The sequence below is a fragment of the Anopheles stephensi genome, chromosome 3 (assembly GCF_013141755.1).
Source record: "Anopheles stephensi strain Indian chromosome 3, UCI_ANSTEP_V1.0, whole genome shotgun sequence".
Classification (NCBI taxonomy): Eukaryota; Metazoa; Arthropoda; class Insecta; order Diptera; family Culicidae; genus Anopheles; species Anopheles stephensi.
The window spans coordinates 10,503,720-10,525,383 of NC_050203.1; the positions used below are offsets into that span (position 1 = coordinate 10,503,720).

Genomic DNA, 21,664 nt, shown 5'->3' on the forward strand with positions numbered 1-21,664 from the left:
CAGCTCGCGCCCATCGCTCAACTGTTGCAAATCTGAGAACGCAAACGCAAACGCAGTTTTCATCGCAAACGAAACACTTTTCCAGCCGTTCCAAACTTTTAAACCTGCAAATCGTTGTGCCATCAAGCACAACTTCAACTACCAGCAGCATAATAGGAGGTGTACAATGCAAATGTATTCTGCACCGCTTTCACCCATTTTAATTGCAAGCTTTACAGACGCATCAAAGTCAATTCACTTCACAATATGAACACAAACAAATCGCAAAAAAAAGATTACTACTACTTCTAACCAGACAGACACACAGACGAATAAAATTGAAAGGGGAGATATGCCAACCAATCTTTTTTTTTTCACCTTCACCGTACCGTACATGTGGTACATGCAATATCATCCTCATCATCATTATCACACCAGTACCACCGGGGAAAAACTTGCACACGGAAAATTCATTGCACCGCGTAATTGTACTTATTCTGCCCGGTGCATACAGACTTCGTTAGTGGCGCGAATTGGATTGGAAGCTTTTAATTGAATTACTCGGGCGCATACATACAGCAGCATCACAACATGGCAAACAAACCGATTTTTTTTTCTTCCAACGCATTGCGAAGGATTGCGTGTGCGAAAAGCGGAAGCTTTACATCGGTAAACGATCGGTTCGAATTATATGAGATGTAGTTTTGCAGCAAAGATAATGCATGAGTATTATTGAAATTCACTTGACTTTAATCGAAAATCGGGATCCCGGGATCGAAAATCGCACAATCAGAATATATTTTCCCAAAATCTGCAACCCTCGGAAAATGCAAAAGTACTTTTGCCATAAACTTGTCCAACAAACGATGCACGGTGGTTTTTCAGATCTACATTTCGTGATAAAAATATCCCATATCTTCGAATGGATTCTATTTTTATCATCTACTGGGCACTTATAGAAATTGCATAACACAACTATCGATTGAAGCGACCAGAGCTTCCAACACCACTTTAGGGACTATTCCGGAAAATGCCCGGAACTGACCATTTCTAACCTCTTCTTCCGCTCTTCATACACACACACACACATATGTACAACATTGGTACGTCTTTGGACAAACTTTGAACCCATTATGTGATTATGCAAACATTTGGGCCAGCAATTCAGCATAGCACCTTTTTTTTCGTTGGACGGTAGCAATAGTTGAGAAAACAGAGAGAGAGACAGAGCACTGCTGGATCGGAAATGAAACGAAAGCCGCCGGTATATCAGCATACCATTTTATAAATAAACACTTTTATTGATTCTACTCTACTCTACTAAGAAGGAGCTCGAGTTACAGCACACCCAACCCACTTTTCCTTATCATTCCAAAGTTATCTGCATTACTTTCCCCTTTTCCCGGTAAAAACATAGTAGTGGGATTCCAATTTCTCAACCACCAGTGGCATAGCATAGCTTCACAAATTCTAGCCATGGAAAATAATTTACCGCGAGGGTGTTCAGTTACACTAGGAAAATGAAAACATTGCCTGGAGAGCGGAGAAAGAAAAACTAGATCGTAAATTGGAGGTGTGTGTATAGTGTAACGCACAGACAGATTTCCTCTGGGAAAGGTGTAGAATAACATAAAGTGTAGGAAGTTGACGATAGTGAAGTGCGAGCGGGAGCAAAACAACCCCTTCCCGAGTTTGATGATGTGTATCCATTACGAAATTTACGCTCCGATAAATTTACTGGCGCATCATTAGAAGGCAATAAAAAGGCTATCGAATGCGGTTTGCCTAGAATGGGCAGATTACTTGGTGGTCGTACTCTGGTATTGGTTTCGTTTTCTATGACCTAATTTTCAAATTCGATTTGGAAAGAGGAAATTCTAATGCAAGAGACTGTAATTGCATTTTTGCTGATTCGAATTTCAAAAAAAGATAATTTCTAGAGAAACACACTGACCATAAACGTAAGAAGACCTTAGACTTGGATATTCTCTACAACGACTTAGATCTACTGCGCCTGATGATTGCATTCGTAGATCTTCAGAATACAGAACACAGTATAACTATTGGACCAGCGATTTTTTATCTGTATTATTAATTATAAAACAGAATAACTTACATAATCGGCCGAAGCTGTGCGATAATCGCTTTTTTATCTTCTGCAAAGCACCTCCTTTTTTCTCGCGCATGGTTACTCCTAAAATAAAAGTAAAAGTAGGAAACGAAATGCATTGATTAGTAAATTGCACAACATAAAAGAAATTTAAGAATTCATTTAAGGATTTGTTTATTAATGTTTTTATTTATTATATAAATTTTGCAGTCCTTTATTTACTGGGGTTTTAAGTTGACAAGGCAATAACACCCATTTTTATGGCAGGCTTCTTAGATGAAATGCCAAACAAATCTTGTTGATATGGAAACGGCTACAGATGCAGGGGAAATCCATTACTTTTTATTGTGATGTCCTGAGATGATATGGTCATAGTAGCCGTTGATATTGTACGCCTCCTCCCAGCACACAGGAAAGTGTGCTTGAGACATTTGTTTGGCAATTCATCTAAGGAGCGTACAATAAAAATGGATGCTATTGCCTTATCAACTGAAACACCCTGTAAATTTTAGGTAGCGTTTTCCTCTTTTATTATTTATAGTTTTTAGTCTTATTTTATTTTTTTAATTGTTTCACTTATTCTTTTATGGTTTATTTTTCCATTTTATTGTTTTCTTTTCTTTCTGCGTTTCACTGTTTTATTTGTTCTTCTTTCTGTTATATTTTCTTTTTTTATTTTATTTCATTTAAAAATATATTGATTTAATAGGTTCTGTTACTCAAAATAAGTCGATCCCGGCCTATTAAAAACATGATCCATTATTAGTTGACCAAGTCAATAATTCATTTCCCACAATCTACAACTAGTTTAGACTCCCGCACAACAAAAACAGAGCATTGAAAGTGAACCTTGCTGTCTGTGCTTCCTTCCTTCTCTTTACGTTCACAAATAACGGTGTGCAGCACCAGTAACTTTAAAAACAACAACGATACTCTCCTTTACAACCCCCGTTAGGAAAACGTACCCAATGTGTTGCACAATTAGTGAGCATTTCCCATTTTCTAGCTCCCCAACGATGCAACGACCGATTAAAACGCTCAACTGGGAAAAAAGGTGGGATGCACACAAAAAAAAACCACACGCTTTCATCTGATACAGACGATGATTGCAATGGTCCGGAAGAATTTTGAACCAATTGGTTGGGTTTGTGCCAGTGATATGGGAATGGGCGCGAGTGCGAGAGCCACATTATCGTTTCCAATTAAATTAAGCATATAATTAATCAAAACGGGGAGGAAGCATTACACGCATCGCTGCTAATGATGTCTAACATGTGAGCTACAGTCTTCACACCTACCGGATGTACAGTAATATGAAAAAAAACAAAAAAATATAAAAAGAAGGGTAAAAGACAAACAAAACTTCACTTTATACACTGATTACTAGAAATAATTGATATGTACTCTTGGAAGGGTTCAAGAACAACTCAAACCGAGAGCTCCATTTCCTTCTACGCTCGCGAGGTTCAAGTTCACTTGCCTCCACCTTACCTACCTATGCCTGCAAAGCCTCGTCACAACCATATCACAACCGTGAAACACGTCACACGGCAAATGGCAGTGAACGAACGAGAAATGGATTGCCACCTATTTCTTCCACTCGATGCGTGCGCGCTGTTTGTTTTCCATTCATTGCTAATTATTGCGAAACGCGTCGTGAACTTGAACACCGCACCATGGAATGCACTCAGCAGACCAGGGACACATATCAACAGCCTCAGTGCATCCTAAATTTGGTGCCATACGCGCAACCGTTGCCGTAAGCGAATCTATGATGAGGAGACAATCATTTGTTGTCCGATCAATGGAACACCTTGCGCACCTTTTTTTCAACTCACTTACTCACGCCGAAGGTGCAAAATGCAATCACGGTCCTGCGTACAAAAAAAAAAGCATGGACGCCCTACCCTTGGTAAGGTGTGTGAGCTCAGCGTAATTGTCGTCAGCTTGGCAGCGCAGCGTTGAATTAAAACGGGGCGCGCAAAAAAGGAAGCAATTGTCGAGTTTCAATTTCAAATTCCAAATAGTATGACCTCCATCCATCCACCCCCTCGGACAGGGGTCCATTCAACCATCTCACTTCTAACAGATTTCATTTGGTTCAGATTTTTTTTTTTCGTTTTTGCTTGCAGTTCGGTGGATCTCCCGTTGGCCCATACCCTCCACTTTAACACTGCCATCATTCGCGAAGCTAAAGGTCAGCTAGATTGGTTTGGTTGGTTAAGCCGTTTGTTACGGGTGTTGATTGACAAGCGGTTGTTGAGTTAGCGGAACGCACTTCACTCAAATTGATGCAGTGGAAATGAAGTTCAGAGCAAATACATAGAAAAAAGCGAAAACAACTCAATCAAACAGTTGTTTCAGGCTCGGTTGTCTATTATACTGGGTGGATTTGTTACAGTCGAATGCTCGAACGCAATTTTCCAACGGCTTATGGGGATTATAAGGATATTGGATTATGAGCTTGTACCATTAAAGTTGGGCGGATTCGCTTTTTTAAAGCACGAGTATTTTTTATAGCAGACAAATATGACTATGAGTTGCTGAACATGAATCTTCTACCACTGATATGGATTATCAGGGTATTGGATTTCGGAAAATGAGATTTTTTAATATTTTTATAGCAAGTGTGTAGTGTTCATAACATTTAAATAATCTACTAACAAAACAATGTATTATCTGCTCGCACGGTATATCAGATCAGTATATCAGACAGTTTTATAGCAAATATACTATCATATTATAGCACCAAAAGAATACCATAATACGAAAGTTTTACATGACATGTTTACTAAAACCAATTGCTACTTTAAACATAATTTCTCTGGAATACATAACAAACCATCAGGAAATTACTCGGCCATTATAAACGTGACTCTAAACAAAAACCCCACCAACAAAGACAATCCCTCCGTGTGCTTCTACGAACGCGGAAATATTTTTGTTTATTCGACGACGATTGCTGATCATGCTGCCAAAGCGTTCTCTCCGTCCGTCTCCTGGATCAGAGTTGGATCGTCATGTTTATAGCCCGGAAATCCAAACACCCTCGCCAGCTTCGGACTACCGATGAAGGATCGATGCATACAATTGCATCCATAACAGGGCGTAAGAAATGAAGTGAAGGGACAGAGATCAAAGCACAGTACGATCATAAACATAAATAGAAAACAAAGCTATCATATTGCATTTCACCATTCCTGGTGGTGCTGAAGCGCGCGTCATGTTGATATTTTCATTCTCTCAACATGATTGCTCCCCCTGCGAGCATTCAGAACCCTGCGCAAGAGGAAACGCTGAACTGAAGCACATAAAAAAGCCCAGCTATCAGGAGGTGTAAGATTAATTGAAAAAAGGGAAAAAATTAGCTGCTTCAAAGTGCAGAAAAAAACCCTGACAGCACACAATTACCGTTGATGCAACAACAGAACGAAAAAAATGCCCTCGAAAGCGGAAACGTTTAGGTGCTATGAAGCGAATCATCGCCATCATCATCATCATCATCAGTTAGTTAGTTGCTTCATAGTCCGGTTCGTTTGTCAAGCTCCATCCGGCATTATCGGTCAACCGAAGTGTGCGAATTGTGTGTGTGTGTGTGTGTATGCGGCTGCGTGATGAAAGAAGAATGGTTTTGCAAACTTCAATCAATGTTCTTCAGCTCGCGAGTACGCTTCAAGTGCCGCGATGCCTCGGTCAAATCCCACTTAGAGCAAGCGTATCGCTCGAGGAGAAGACATCTGGAAAATGGCTTCCTGTTTGATCGACACCGGCCTGAAGATGGACACTTGTTACAGTGCTACCCTGCTCGTGGACAAGCAAAGTGATAATAAGTAGCCTGTTTTCCTCATCTCTCGCTCCACTTTTTTCCTCCTTCACCACTCTGCAGTGCGAGTAAAGATGTCAAAGTAAAGGTTCTTGAAGGCACAAGCGGACTGAGGCACGCTATTAAGCTTTCTCTTATCACGTCTCCATTCTTAACGATCCCTTTTGTGTCCACGCGAAGGGCGATGCACACGATTACTTGTTGACTGTGCGGGAAGCACAAGCCGTTGATATCGCACGAGAACCTTAAACGATCAGCAAGCAACAAATCTTACTCATCACGACTCTGTCACGATGTGCTAGAGCTGCTACTTCGAAGAAGAAAAAAACACACACACACACTAGCTGTGGTAACTAGCTTTAATTAAATATGGCGCATCGTTGGGAATGGAGTTCGCCGACAGCAGCAAATGACTTGCTGGCCAACTGGCTCCCCTCACTGATGGACGGGACTGATAGCTATCGCCCTGACAATTGTGAAAATTTTGCCTGCTGAACAGTAAGCTTATGCGCTAGCTGTCCACTTTTGCTGTGAGATTCCTTCATTATTAGAACAATGCAGCGAATGTCCGAGCGGCAGAGAGAACCTCGAATGCGAACCCGGACATAAGCGGTGCTCCATGAGTTGGACTGGAGATGATGTGCGAACAGATAAACCTTGCAACGAGAACTCTAACTAGAAGCTAGCAAAACGTGTTTATTGACCACGTTTTCGGATATTGTGATGGTTGTACATCGCCACAGAGGCTCACCATCGTCGTTACTCCGGGTGCATGATTTCTGAACCTTTACAGCTGCAGTTGAAACGCCGTCAAAGTACAGTCGCATCGATTATCACCAAACAACAGCCCGAGTGATAAGATTTTGTTTTATGACTCATAATTGTTTCACAGTAAATCGAAAAAAAAACGGTCCTGATGGAAATGATTCAAGCATAGACCTTCAACTCGCTGACCCAACAACGAGGGAAACTAAATGAGGTGTGAAGGGACTGATAAGCTCATCGCGATTGTTGGGCAGGCATGACACGAAACACAAACAAAGGCTGATTTATTTGTTTGTTTAGTAAATACGGGTAGATTTGAAGTAGTTCATCTTGTTAAATTTTTTATACCTTTTGTTTAAAACATAATACACTAAACTACTTCCAAAGCATGACGTTTGAGTGAATGAAATTCTTGGAACAAGATTTTTGTCGTTCCGAGCATGAAACCACCTGTCTCTCATACTATAAACAACATCGAAGCATAACCAAACTTTTCGCAATCTAAAGACATCCTTATCAAAGCTCTCATTACGCAACTACAGCTGGCCAACACCTGACCTGCACTTCCAATAAACAGTTCGCCAAGTGCAGTGTGTGGACGAGTCATATTTCATCCGAAAAAAAATACCACAACACTCACAGTGCGATTAACGCCGAAGTATGCAACCATTTTCAAGACACCTACAAAACACACGGTCGCGATTTAGACACACATTAATCCACCCGGTCGCCACCTTGCTGTGGCAGATTGCTTCGCACGGGACACGAAGTCGCTTCAAGTGCTTCGAACCGGTGGCAACCAATGCTGTTGCATCATCATCGCTTCGTCAATCGGACACCGAGAGAAAGAGAGAGAGAGAGAGAGAGAGAGAGGCCGAGCCTCAGCAAAAAAGGAAAAGCTTTCGTACAGGTGCACGCATAAATGACACGTTTACCACGCACATACCGCGCGCACCGCGTGGTACGACGTTTGCGCGACATAGATAAGTGCAGCCCGTTCGTTACAAAACGATTCAAATCGGGGCGAAAGAGAGAGCGAGTGCGATTGAGCTGCCGCATTCGACGAGTTGTCTAACCAACAATGAGCAAAAGACAGTAGATTAGCTGAACGGCTTTTATCAGCAGCCGGGTGTTGCGTTCGTAACAATGCACCGAAAATGGTGGCCCCATATTTAAAGATGGTCTCGTAGGACGATGCTCCACATTGTCACGGTGCAAGTGCTGCAACAATAACGTGCCCCAATGGAGTCCGCCAAGATGCAGCACACGGGGAAGTACCGCAGCCAGAAGACAGCTGCCCGAAGCTATGGATTCCGTGCGGCACTTTTTATCGGTGCGCTGGTTAGCCTTTCCACGGCAAGTCCTACCAATCCAGTCTTCATCCAGCGGGACCTCCCGCCAGCGCCATACGCGTACGGTATGCAGGACTTTGACAGCTCCGAGGAGGTGACGATTGTCAAACGCACTGGACAAACTGTTCTGCCCCAAGCGACCACATACTTGACAACTCCTCAGGCGAACCCAACACCACTAGCCCAGGCACAGGTGCAACAGCTGCCAACATCCGCCCAACCCCTGCCCGTCCCTTTACCGCTCCAGCAACAAAAGCCAGCAAAGCTACCCAAAAAAACACCACCACAACAGCAAAAAGCAGTCAATGATGGTGGTGCCGGTGTTGGATCGCCGATTCCACACACGTCACCAGCCGGTGGGAATAGTGCGCCAGTGCAGCATACCACCAAAACGGAACCGCAGCAACATTCAGCCACATCAAACGCGTCACCCGAGCAAACCTCGCTGATGGAGGTGGAGCTCGAGACGGCACCACGACCGGAAGATCTGCCCCAACCCTCCGAGCTGGACAACGCCATACCGCAGCATCAGAAGCGAAACGTGTACAACAGGTATGCGACCGAGGGCCAGCCGGGCGGTGGAAGCTGTGGCTGCGGTGGGTACGTACTGGTCGAGAAGAAGATCTACGTGTGCGAACCGAAGGAAACGATCGTACGGTTGATGAAGCGCAGCCACGATGAAGTTTGTGCCACACAGGAAACGCAACACGTCGGCGTCATGCCGGAGAATCCGGATAAAATGTTCCAGCTGATACCGATGCCGGAAGGGACGGGACATTAGAGGCTCCCCCGCGGCAGCATTAGATCTTATTAGCATCGTAAGACCTATTTATGACTTGTTTTAGCGTACGTCTAATAAAATTGTTGTACAATGAGCTTTGGATTGTATCGCGAGTTTAAATCGGAACGGCAACAGCTTGAACTTCATAGGTCATCAGCAACGAATCTCCCAAAGTCGCCAATTTGCTTATGCAACACGTGCGTCGAAAAAAAAAAAAAAGTCGAAGCCTCCGATTGAAATTGAATTGCGGAGGTACTTTCGGGGGGAAGGTAGATTTTTCGGAAGCTCGTTCATCCAGCAAACCGCTGGAGTGGTAACGCAAAGTAGGGCAGCAGTTAGCACGACCAGCATTCGTTGCGTTACGAAACGAATTGCCGAAAGTCCAGCGCGAGGCGGGACGGGCGCCTAATGATGATTATGAGCCATTACTGAACGAAATTGCAAATCAAATAGCGTCGAAAGATGGTGGATGAAAGTGTACGGAGGACGCGAGACAGGACGGATGATGAGGATGATCCACAGTTTCATTATGTCAGAGATGCTGAAGCAAACCGACAGACTAACGACGATGGTGCAAAAGCAAGCCAAAAAAAGCAGAAGGCACAAGACGATCTGCTGAGACCATATGCTGATTGGAACCAGCAGCAGTAACAGTAATTGATCGTGATTCGCGTTTCGCGCGCAGTTATCGATGAGTTTGCGGTCAGTGGCAATTCCGCACCGTATCGGAACTATCCAATATTGGAGTTGGAGCGTTACAGCTTCACTGTAGGAATAAAACACAACGGACAACTACAATCTCTCTAATCCATTGGAAAGCTACTGTGCGGACAAGGGAAGCGAAAAACGAGAACACGATCTGCTTGCGAACAGACAAGTTAATCAACCAGCGGTTGCCCATCCACGAAAGCGGAGTCTCTTGGCGAGGCGGCTGAGGCCGATTCGCGAGATGGCAGATAACAAAATGGCGTTCCGATTTCCGTGCGAAGCTAAAAACGCGTGTGTAAGGGCTGATGGTCCAATTTTCATGCTCCATCTAATATATCCAACTATAAGCTACTACTAGTTAGATGAATTTGCTTCTCGCTCGACCTTCGTTAGCGAGATGTGATAGTTTATACTAAATCAATTAGAATATGGTGGAAGTCTAGACCACGGCTCCAAAACGATAATGAAAGGGACAGTAAAAACAACTTTTCGCACACAAAAAAAAACTCATCCCGGGATCCTTCTGTGTACCCACTCATTAGCGCTTCTTGCACATAATTATCCTCCTCGGGTGCCTCGGTCGGGTATGTTGCTGCTACGGCAGCTCTAGTGCAGAGCGCTTCTTGTCAAACGGCCACCACCAACGGCACACAGCAATATCGCGCGGACGAAATAGATTAGCTTTAATTAGACGTTCAATTAGCAGACTGATGCGCATGTATACTACTGGGTGCAGAGAGAAAAAGTCCTCCCAACCAGTACTGAGCCAGTGCGTCAATGAATGCATCGTCGTCTCGAGTGAGGGAGGCATCCATACACCAAAGGCAAAAGCTTTTTTTCGTTACCCCCTAGTGTAAATTATCCTCCTCATTAATCATACCAATATGAATTTGCCATTCACCAGCACCCGGCTGAATGGCACTCATCTCAGCTCAACCACCAGGCAGCAAAACTTTATGTTGCACAATTTAACAGACCATTTTCTCCCATTCATTAAAACAGGGATTGTAGTTGAAAGAAATAAAGTACAACGCCAATAATCCGTACCGATAAAAAAGGCGGAGAGCAACGGTCACAGTAACATAAAACAGCACTTTATGCATCGGGAGGCCCACCGGAAATCGTCACATCGGGCCGATCTACCTTCTCGAAATGACGATAATCGTCACCATCATAACGGATGCAGCTTTTTGATGCCTTTGTCGGTTGCCCGTGACCGTCCAACGAAAACGGAATGGTATTAATTGGGTGGACTCCCCCCCATTACGATAGTTAACTCCCTTTTACCAGACATCCAGAAAACGGAAAATTAATTGCAAAATTTTGCAGTCTCATAAATGCACATCGAAATTGAACAGCAGTGCTCACGTTTGTGTCAGTGTGGTTTAGTGATTTACGATCGAGCACGAATACATAAAGGTTTAATGTTTTTGACTTCAACGTATTCAAAGCACATCAGCAATAGTTAAGCTGCAGGCAAGAGTTCGGCAAAAGTACATTACAACTGTCTGCCTTTCAAATAACCTCACAATAAACTATGTTAAGATATTCATTTCAACGCCGGAAGCAGCTCGGATCGAGGGCGGCGTCTGTGGCGGTGGGACGTGAGCGCTGCCCGCCACTGGACAATCGATGATCTCGAAGCATCACCGGGTCTCTCAGGTCACAGAACTTATAGGTCGTAAAGTTCGAAATGACGCCGACGCCGTTCGTTTCCCTCGAGGGCCGAGTAATAAAGTTATACGATCCGCCGTATCCATAGTCCCGGGCTAAGACTGTTCCGGAGCTTCTTGTTCTTTCTGGCAAAGCAAATACACGAGCCCGCAAGACGATCAAAGCGCATAAATGCTACCAACGCTTCTTCGGCGCATAAAAAGAATGCTTCTTTAGCTGTCACTTTTCACACGGCCTTTTTTTCTGCTCCGCCCACCCTCCCCCGGGGGAAGTTCTGCTCGGTGTTGCACCCGTTGAAAGGGAGAAGAACTAACGTGAGAGGCACACACAAAAACAAACCCATGCATGCATACGAACGTTTGGTTTTATTATGCTGATGAGCTTTCGCCACCTGGACGGAAGGACAAGAAGTCTCAACAAAACCCGAAACCTTGCAAAGCTTTGCCGAGGCTACTTCTTCCAACAAACCACACACACACACACACTCTCACAGAGATCTCTCGTGTGGCCCAGCAACAGCGACGCCACGTCCGTTCACGCCCGGTGGCAAAACGGCTGGCTAAGGTGAGCAAGGTTGAGTTCAATGTTCAACGACCCGCTCAGGGTCCCGCCAGGCCGTCGCTAGAATCACTTCTTCGCCGTTTAACGCATACAACAACAGCCAAGGGGGGGGGAATGCCTCAGAACCAGCTGAGCTGTTAAGCATATCAAGAGCATCACACACGCTCGCACAGAATCTTAATGCAAGCGGAATCCCCCTCGGTGGATCACTCGCTTTTGCATGGAATTCTCACCTTTGCAGCCGTTCGAGTGGGCCCACTCCTGATGGCTGCAGAATTCACTCGCCGGACAATGCAAGACGTAGGAACGCTGGAACGTCTTCTCGGTTCGCTGTGGTGAACAACTCTGGACGCTTTCGCAACGAGAGGCATGCCGTAGAGCAGCCGTAGCAAATGCGTGATAGCTTTGCGGTTTCACAGATGCTCTTAAGTCACTCCGCACACACACACACTGTAGAGTTTCACCACCACCACACACACACAATGGAGGAAATTATCTCGTTTAATCGATTGTGGTACGCGGCCAGTGTCGGGCCATTGGGCGGTGTGCGAAGAGGAGTACCGCGATATACTTGCACCAAACCACAGCCCTCGCCGAACACTTGGCCGGCAGGTTGCACGGACTGATCGAGCATGATTGTATGACCGGTGGTGAACCCGGAAGATTTTAGAATCCGCAGCATGGCACCACACCGTGCTCAATTCTACGAGATCTACGCGCTGGGTTGGGTTGTGTCTGTGAGGAAATATTCGGGATTTCTTCGCTTGACACATACAAAATATAGCTCGAAGTTCTTGAACTGTTCAAATCTCCAAGAGTTGTCAAGGTCTATATTTGATTGAAGAATAATTTAGGGTTCTCAATTTATGCTTTAAGAACTAAACCTATTCAAATGTATTACCATCAGCGGTACGACTATTAGATAAATCCTCATACTCTCAGAGCATTTCTATCATGATACTCTAAATGTACAAAAAACGGCGAATTTACAACATACAGACATTACCGACATCTGTTCGCACCGCACAGATGAACTTCTGCGTCCGTTCAATTAGATGGTGTCTGGTGGTAGAGTTTAACCATAACTGGAGCGCGGTTAGCCGTTCGCCGACCACAGTACTAGTAGTTCAGTCGACCCGGTCGATAGGATAAACAAAAGGGCGATCCGGTGGTTCAAACGGCAGAATGCGAGAATATTCAAATCGCAGGCACATCATCCAGCGCGTCCAGCGTTTCGAACACAGCTACAGCACAGCGCAAGCTGCACGAACAAATTGTAAACAAATCCACCCCCTGGATGGAGAAAATTCTAATCTATACTTCGGGTGAAAAAAGGGGGAATGCCCCATCCTCCGGGTGTAAGGTTCCGCAAAGCGTGAGCCAGTGGTGTACGTTTCCGGAGCATGCTTAAACTTTATCTTCCAGTACGAGTACGAGTACAAGAGCTGCCGTTTGGAGGTTTTTTTTTCTCCTTCTTCTTTTATTTTGGAGTTTTTTCCAAAAACAAAAACCAGGAGGTTTTCCAGCTTTCCACAGGCGCCGTTAACGTACCTTCCTTTCTCGGGTCCTTCTTGATGTACATAGGCGGCTCAATTCTGGCGGATTATTGTGGACGGATCCAACGGATGGAGGTGTGACAAAATGCTGCTGCTGCTGCTGCTGCTACTACTGGCAATGACTGGGCCACGATAATATTCAGTACGACCCCTTTTTTCTCGGTGCACGCTAACTTTGCCGCCCGAAACCAACCAGTAGGGGGAAAACCAATTTTCCACAATCAGGAAATCACTACCCTGGGTGAAACTTTAACTGTGGCACACAAACACGAACGTACGATAGGGCACACACACACACTCATACACGCAAACTGAGGACACCTTGCCGTCGATGGCAGGACCTGCGCTACCCTCCTGTCTGCTGCAGAGCTATCAGGGGTTATAGGTACGCACACCACCCTTGGTATTGCGTCCGACTGATTGCAAAAGGGAAGTATTACGAAATCACGGAAACGGTTTTGCCCTCCCTTTGGCAGCTTCCCTACGGTGAGGATTATTATTACACAGGACGACACTTGCGACACAAGTCACCCTAGCCGTTATGTGGCGCGTGCAACGACTTCTCTCACACACACGCTCACGCTAACGCACCGGGAAACGCACTTCAAAGCCTCTTTACGCACTTGTTACGGCAAGCACACACCATTCACAAACACACGTACAATTAATAGCTGGGGCTTCATAAATGCACAGCGATTTGGTTGGAAAAGGTTGGCTTCTCGTCGTTCACAAATCCCACCAATTAAAGCTCCACTGCTAAAAGCACCTTTCACAGCGTAGATCACTTTAAATATGCTTTAATTTCGCATAATCTGAGTAAAAAAAACCCCGACACTCCCCAGGAAAAAGTTTGGAGCCAAAATTTCAAGAGCTTCGAACCGCAGTCTAGGTCAGGTAATGAATGACGCACACACACCCACGGGTCGGGTTTGATTTTCAATCGATTCCGGACAGCAGTTCCCACCCCCCGGGGTAGTTGCGTACTGTGTTCTGGACCAGATTCTAATTAATCACCGCAAGCCTCTCAAGCCGCAAGCCGATATGAAGTTCACCGCGGACAGTATGGCAAGACACACCGAATCAAAGTTGGACCAGATGTAGGCGAAACCACGCTAGACACTCGCGATCGCGGGGAGCCACCACAAGGCAGACAGGCGCTGGTGGTGGTGGTTCTGCGTTATTCACCCAATCAAGGAACTCTGATCAACAAGTTTTGTTGGAACTCTTTTTGTGCCTGGTGCGTTCCACAGCTCAGCACAGTAGTGTCCGATTCGATTCCTCCCCCCCGGATGCTCTAGCTCACTGGAATTGGTGGACTTGCAGCTGTCAACCCGTGTTCTGATGTCACCTAGCTTGCCAGAAATGCCCGCCAATACTCCTTCAGTAGTACACGCACAACAACACCTCCGCAACTTCGGAACTGAACGACCGGACACTCTTGGACACCCGAGAACGCGGTTTTACTGATTCGCCCCTCGTTTTGCGAAAGGAAGAAGCCTTTGTCGCTGCACGTCACGGACGCGAACGAAGCTGCAGAAAGACCAAGATTGAACTGAGTGAGTAAGTCTCGGGCGCGCTCTCGGTATGCTGCAACTGCTTGGCTTGGCCCACACACGTCCGCCGACGCCTTGCGTCCGGTGGCGTTACCAATACTAGCTCAGTACTGCCGTTGCACGCGTTCCGTGCCGAGAGAGAGCGAGAGCGAGAGCGGAATCGAGCGAACCACCCGGAGCAGCAGCAATGGGGTGGCTTTTTGTTTTTTAAGGGGTGTTAGAAAGTAAGAGTGTGCGTTTCCGTGCGTTGCGAAGTGAATGGAAACGGTAGGCCTCGGAATTAATTCTTGAGCCGCATACGGCGAAAAAAGGAATGGTATTCAAGATGATAAAGGAGCGTTCATTGTTCTGGTTGAATAAATTTGAATGGCGTTTTAGACGAAGTAGATGTGATTGTTGAGACTATTTTTGAATCCAACTATATCAACTTTAAATCATAATCTGGAACATATCAGGCTCAAAGTTTTGGTCCGAAGTATACGAATAGAATCCGATAAACAACACTGATGCCACCGAGTTGCATCGTTGGACCCCTCGGCTTTCTATGCTTTTTTCTCGCCGTTTGCTATCCGTTTACTCTCGGCGGTCGTTCTCTCTCCCTCTGGCTCTCTCGGAACTCTAATGCTCTGCATAAAACATGTTCTCCCACCGTGTCGTCTATCACCCACGCGGTTGTTTGTTACTAACGTACTAAACGAATGAGCAAAACAAAGCACCAAAACATACCGAACCAGCATTACTCTCCACCGAGCATAACTCCCAAGTGAGTGAGAGAACTCGCCCTCTCGCACACGGTTGTATGCGCGTCTGTGGCAAACGCGTACGAACGGCCGAAGTTCAAGTAGGGCACAACAGGGCGCATATTATGAATCATCTCGACGAGATTCCCAGGCAAGGAGATACCCTTGCTCCCGCCACAACTCGGCCTCTGCCTGGGCCTGACGTGACGACGAGACACGGGCGAGAATTCTTCTTGGTATGTGTGTGTGTGTGTGTGTGTGTGTGTGTGTGTGTGTGTGTGTGTGTGAGTTAGCCTACACACATTCACAGCCAACGTAACATCCTTTTCTAAGCGCGACCTCCCAAAACCTCCCAACGTCCGCTCGATAGGCCTGTTCCCTCCCTCAAAAGGGCACACGACGCTGGGTGTGGGTAGTGCTCTGAGACTGGATGTTTTGTGAGTGTGCGTTAGTCGCTGGGTGAGTTCCACTGTTACGGAATTGAACCTGAAATCATGACGTAGGAACTTGCACCACAAAACAAGTTTTTTTTTTTGGGGGGTAAAGAAACTCTGTGCGTTAAGAAAACACTCGATTCCGGGAGACTGTTTTTCACCGGGTCGCCGCCTATAATTCACGCACGCATAGCATCACAATGTGACATGGCGGCATGTGACCTTCCGACTAGACGAGATTCGTTAAAACAGGACTCTCACACATGACCCCAAACAAACCCAGCGCAAAACACACTCATCCCCCTGGACAAAAGGACAAAATCTGAGGACGCGTGTTTTGCGTGTCGGGACGAAGAAGGTGTTCTCTCCCTCTCTCTCTCTTTCGCTCGCACAGCACACCTGCAGCTCATCAAAACTGATTTGGATGTGCATAAATTAGGATAGGGAGCGAGTGATGAATTATGGAGCATTGTGTGGTCCTGCCGTAGAATAATGGAGGGTATTCAAGATTTGTGTCTTGTTATTTTTTTCTTCCTTCCGCTCTTGAAGCCTGTGTGTGTGTCGTTATTTTCCTCAAGTATTTTATTTTTACAAGGAGCGGCAAACTTACGGCTACATAGGTGAAATCATAGATATGTAAAATATGTGTTTATGCGGTGGCACGTTTACAAGTGGAGCAACGGCTAATGTTACTAAAATCATGTCAATTTTTTTTTATTGAAACGGCTTGTTAGTACAAGTACATAGGGCTTTACATTTGTCAGGGATTTTCCATCCTGAATCGAATAACTCAAGGAACAAAAATTATAGAAAAAAATTATAACAAACAAATGAATCATTTAAATTGTATTTTGTGAGAGTTTATGTGAAGGTACGATATCAAATGCAAGAGTAATAAATATTCCCTAAATTAACTGTATTTGCCTGACTATTGAAACATGGAACAAATTCAAGTCAATTACAATTTATATTAAGATCAAGGATCATCTTAAGCTATATTTAAATAAAATATAAATGTATAAATTAATCTGGAATGGTAACTCAATCAGAAAACTAATACAAATAAACTTTACGTCGTTCATAACAATAAATTAAAGCAAATATTAAACAGGAAAAAAATAACATAAAAATCTTAAATAAAATTTATTTTTTACAGGACAAAAAGGAACAAAAAATTAGGACTTAAGCCCATTGAGAGGTGAAAATCGAATAAAAAAATCAGTTAAAAGACCCATAAAACAACACGTGCTTTTGCTGTACTGCAAACACCTTATCACGTTGTTTTACATTGTCAATCACCTGCAAGCTTAACGTATAATTTGCTTTCCATACAACGCTTACTATCTTCCGTATGATACACAATAAAACACACTATCCTGTTCCTCGTACAGTATATGGCGTGCATGCATAAACCCATTTGTCAACCATTTGCCGCCGCATCACGACCTACTCTACAATTACCTCGATTGAACCAAACCAAAACACACAATCATGCACACACCGTGGACAACGCGGTTATCCACTAGTTTTTCTTGTTTTGTTTGAGCTGTTTGTTTTGTTTTTTAATGTTTCTACTGTTTCACCCCCCCTTTTTTGCAAACAATGTTTTTTTCCAATTTTACCCTCGTTTCCCACCAGGAGCAGACCACACTGTGAGTTTATTTTATTGTGCACTGGTTGGCGTTCTTCCTCTCTCTCGATTTGGCGATGTTTTAAAAATAGTCACAAATTAAAAATAAACCTCCATCACACGACCAATCGACAGCGCGGCGCGGTACATCGAACTATGCACACGATACGGGACACGCGGGATTTCTGGTGTTGACTTGCGGACATGGGGCACGTCGGGCTCTCTCTCTCTCCCTCTTATACTGTCGCTCAACATGCAACATCCAAGTCACAGAACGTCCACTGCAATGAAGCACAATCACCGGGAGCATGTTATGTTTATGGTGCAGTGTACACTCAGCTTGGCGGTTGAAGCCGTCGCCCAAACACGGGGTTTTCCTATGGTCGTGCGTGCATGTATGTCACTGAGCGCGCACGGTACTGTGGTGTGTGATTTAACGTGTGAGACACCATCGTCACGGTACCGAAATCGTTTTGCATTGTCATTGTCATATAGGGGCAAGATTCCCGCGATGGTTTATCTGCGCGTCTTACAAACCAGCCTAGTAGATACAATGAGTAGTCAATTTTGTATTTGAACTGATAAATACTGCTCCATCATGATCAAATTTTCAGATTTATCTAATTTGCTTCAACGAGCTGTCACGGACAATTTAAGGGCAATAATATTGGCAACGCGGGTAATTGGCATGGATCAACCATTTCCATGCGTCACCAATTAGATACACATGTTCGGTATTACCAACTGGAACAATTATGAGCAATTCCTCGGCACATGCTGTACCGAACTTCTAAAAGCATGCTTATCGAAACCCGGTGCGATGAAATTCAATAGCAGCCTAAACCCACAAACCAGAAACCAGCACGGCACGACTGACTGATCGCCCACCGCGACGAGCATAGAGAGTGAAACGCAACAATCGCGTTCATTCTTCAGCTTTTGCCAAAGTGGTTGTGGGTGGGCGAACACACCCACCTACAATGCTGCCGCGTATGCTCTATTTGAGAGGCAAATTAAGAACGAAACGGGGGGAAAAAAGATACATTGCACCAATTCGTTGCCGGGCGCGAAACGAGATGAGTAACGACTCACTTTGGTAAGGGAAAAAATGTGTTTCCATTAAAACACTATGCTCACACGATTGGCCACGGGAGCAAATATATACATGTGGGGGGGGCACACATAGCACGATGCGGCGCTGTTCGTTATTTACTGCATGTGGTCGGAGTTAACGTGACTTCTGTTGTACATCAATTTTGGTGGAGTATATCATTCCAGCATTTTCCAAGCGAATGAAGAAGCGATTGATGGCTTATTAATAGACTTTGACGTGTTTGACAGTTAACGTGGGAATATAATAACATAGTTGTTTACTGAGAAATTCCGTTATAAAAATCTCGCTCAAACCCTTGTCGAAAACATCAGATAGCGATACACAAATCACGCCTCAAAATTCATAGAATTTTTACAAACGAACCATAACATTGTACAATTCTTCATAACCTATCCTCTCCTATTCGCGTCTCATTGTTATGCATTGAAAACTGTAAGCAAATAAAATGGGGGATGCAACGGAGGTTGCTTCGGAATTGCTGCCACAGCTGGACACCACTGGAATAGAGCAATAAAACATAGGTTAGTACAAGAATTTGCAAACAAACGGCTATATCTTTCCGGCTGTGCATCGAACAAAAAAACACAGAAAGGGATCAAGGACTCGCCTTCGATTTGGCGAGCAGACGTGCTAAAATCTCTTCTTAGTTTTGCAGATCAACACATTCCGGTGCTAGTGCTCGAAAGAGTCGGTAAGCCGATGCTGTTTGCATATTAAATTGCCATATCTTGAGCAGCACCTGCTCTTTTACAGTGCAGTAGCGATGGATCATTATCGGTATCGAGTCACTACAGGTCGGGTATAGAAAGTTCAGTGGAAAGAAATTGTATTTTCCAGACGGCATAAAATGTATTTATCTCTTCCTTTTTTTGTGGCTCTACAACTTTGCCATTTTTGGATGCCCGAACAATGTCCTGTCCTTGACAAACTGATCTTATTGTATGTCTTATTTTAGCCAGCCAGCTCGATCTTGAAGCCTCATTTTCCACGCCTTCAACCAGGATTACATAAAGAATCCTTCAACTGGCAAAATGTTACATCAGCTAGGCAAGTTTTAGTTTTGAATAAACCCGCAAACCCCCAACGTAAAAGAAAACTACAACCTATCCATGACTAGCTCCATCCGGTATCCGATCGCGGTACGCGGAAAACGATACTCCCTAACTCCATCCACGGGGCCAGAGACAGGGGTGACAGCTAGAGACACGGCCGGAACAGACACACATTTGCATGCGACATACTATTTACCATTTCCGTCTGAATGCGCGCGTGCATGCAAATAGTTTCCCGCCGTGCGTCGGCTGAATGTGATTGAACCTGGGCGCTGGAGTGGTGGTGTGTGCGAGAACCTAGGCTGGAGCAGGAGTATGCTTTTTTTTTCGTCTGCAACGTCTCCCGAGCCCGATCGGAAATCCATTTGCGTAAATATCACCCGGCCACTGTAGACAGCAGCAGCAATCCAGGGAGTGCGTCGCAAACCGAATGGATCGCGGATGCGCGCGTGAGATGGTAATTGCCTGCCGCGAGCTGCGGCGAGACGTTTGCGTACGTAAATGAGATTTTTCAAAGCAAAATATCGTCCCCAGACGTCCTCGTTTGAACTCCCGCTCGAAGATCCTCCTGCTTCCTTACAATGTACGCATCTTTACTCCGCAGCAGCAGCAGCAATCTTTGCACATTCAAGAGTTGACACACTCGATATGCAATAGTCGCAAAAGGGAGGTGAAAACAAACTCAACCTCCATGGGGTTCCATCTTCATCTGCAGTCCCTGAGATGGAGGCAACCGCACGTGCAACTGACGTGCAATGCGCCAAAGAAAATAGTTCCTTCCCTCTGACGATGAGACTTCCACAGCCCGGTGTGTTGAAAGACGGAGAAGAATTTACGCGCTATCCTTGAGCGGATGTGTATGTGAACGACATGTGAGCTCTGGAAGCACTAGGATGGGGATTTCCTATCGTACGGGTTAGGTATTGGCCATGAATAATATCGCTCGATGCGTTCAATATATGACATTGAAGTATTGACATTGAGTACAGACGCATTGTAGTTGTTATTTTAACCCAACAAAAAAATGAGCAAATAGATCACGAATTCGACAAAAAAGAGGTATTTATAATTCGCGTAAAGAGTCTCACTGTACAAATTTACACTGTCTGCAATATATGAATTCATCGCACAAAATTTTGAGGAATTCCTCACCAAGTCATACTGTGAGCAATGGTACTAGCATTTAACTTCCATCAAGACAAAGTTGCAGGACTAGAGGAGACTTAAGAGGAGACTTTTACAACTGGGCCAAGACCCAAGTCTCCCAAGTGCGCCAAAAACTTGACACTCACTTTGCTCCATCGCACATAGGACGCAGCCGGTGCAGTAAGATGTAAATGGATCCAATTAGCGGCATGTCGCCAATAATTAAGCTATTAGAGGGTCTCCTGCCCAGGGGGCGCACCAAGTATCATAATGGATTCCCTTTTTTACCGCGCACCGCGAAGGAGCCTCTAAATGGTTCGGCCGGCCAAGGGCGCCACAGCCAACCGCTACCCTGGATGGTGCTAATTTTATTCTGCAAAAGTGCGAAGTGCAGCGTAAAGCTCGGTACCGCGGGTGTGATGTACAGCAACAAGCTCAGTTAGCATGGTCTGGTACAATCTAATAACCATCTCATTCAATTGGTTTGGAAAATTACAATTATTTTCGTTTTTTTGCAGCCTAATTAAACTTAACGCTAAAAATTGAGAAAGCTTCAAGACTTGTACTTGTTGTTTTAAATCCAAAGCTTTTTGCTTATAGAATTTCAAATTATTTTTTTACTATTATTTGTTGAATTGTGTTGCAGTTTGACAAAAAAAACTCCAAGCAGCTCTAAACGGAAACAG

General features: G+C 44.8%; 1 protein-coding gene across 2 annotated transcripts in view; it reads right to left on the reverse strand.

Moving 5' to 3' along the window:
* The window catches only part of LOC118513138 (cyclin-dependent kinase 14), a 117,452-nt gene that overhangs the window by 75,134 nt on the left and 20,654 nt on the right, over positions 1-21,664 (reverse strand). The window contains exons 1-2 of one of the 2 annotated variants that reach the window (XM_036058564.1): positions 13,305-14,858; positions 2,096-2,173 (exon numbers count right to left, since the gene is read on the reverse strand). In XM_036058564.1, the coding sequence (XP_035914457.1) occupies positions 2,096-2,173; positions 13,305-13,335 (109 nt within the window). In that variant the 5' untranslated portion in view covers positions 13,336-14,858. Of the gene's footprint in view, positions 1-2,095; positions 2,174-13,304; positions 14,859-21,664 lie in introns of those variants that run through there. The other variant, XM_036058563.1, reaches the window with a different exon arrangement.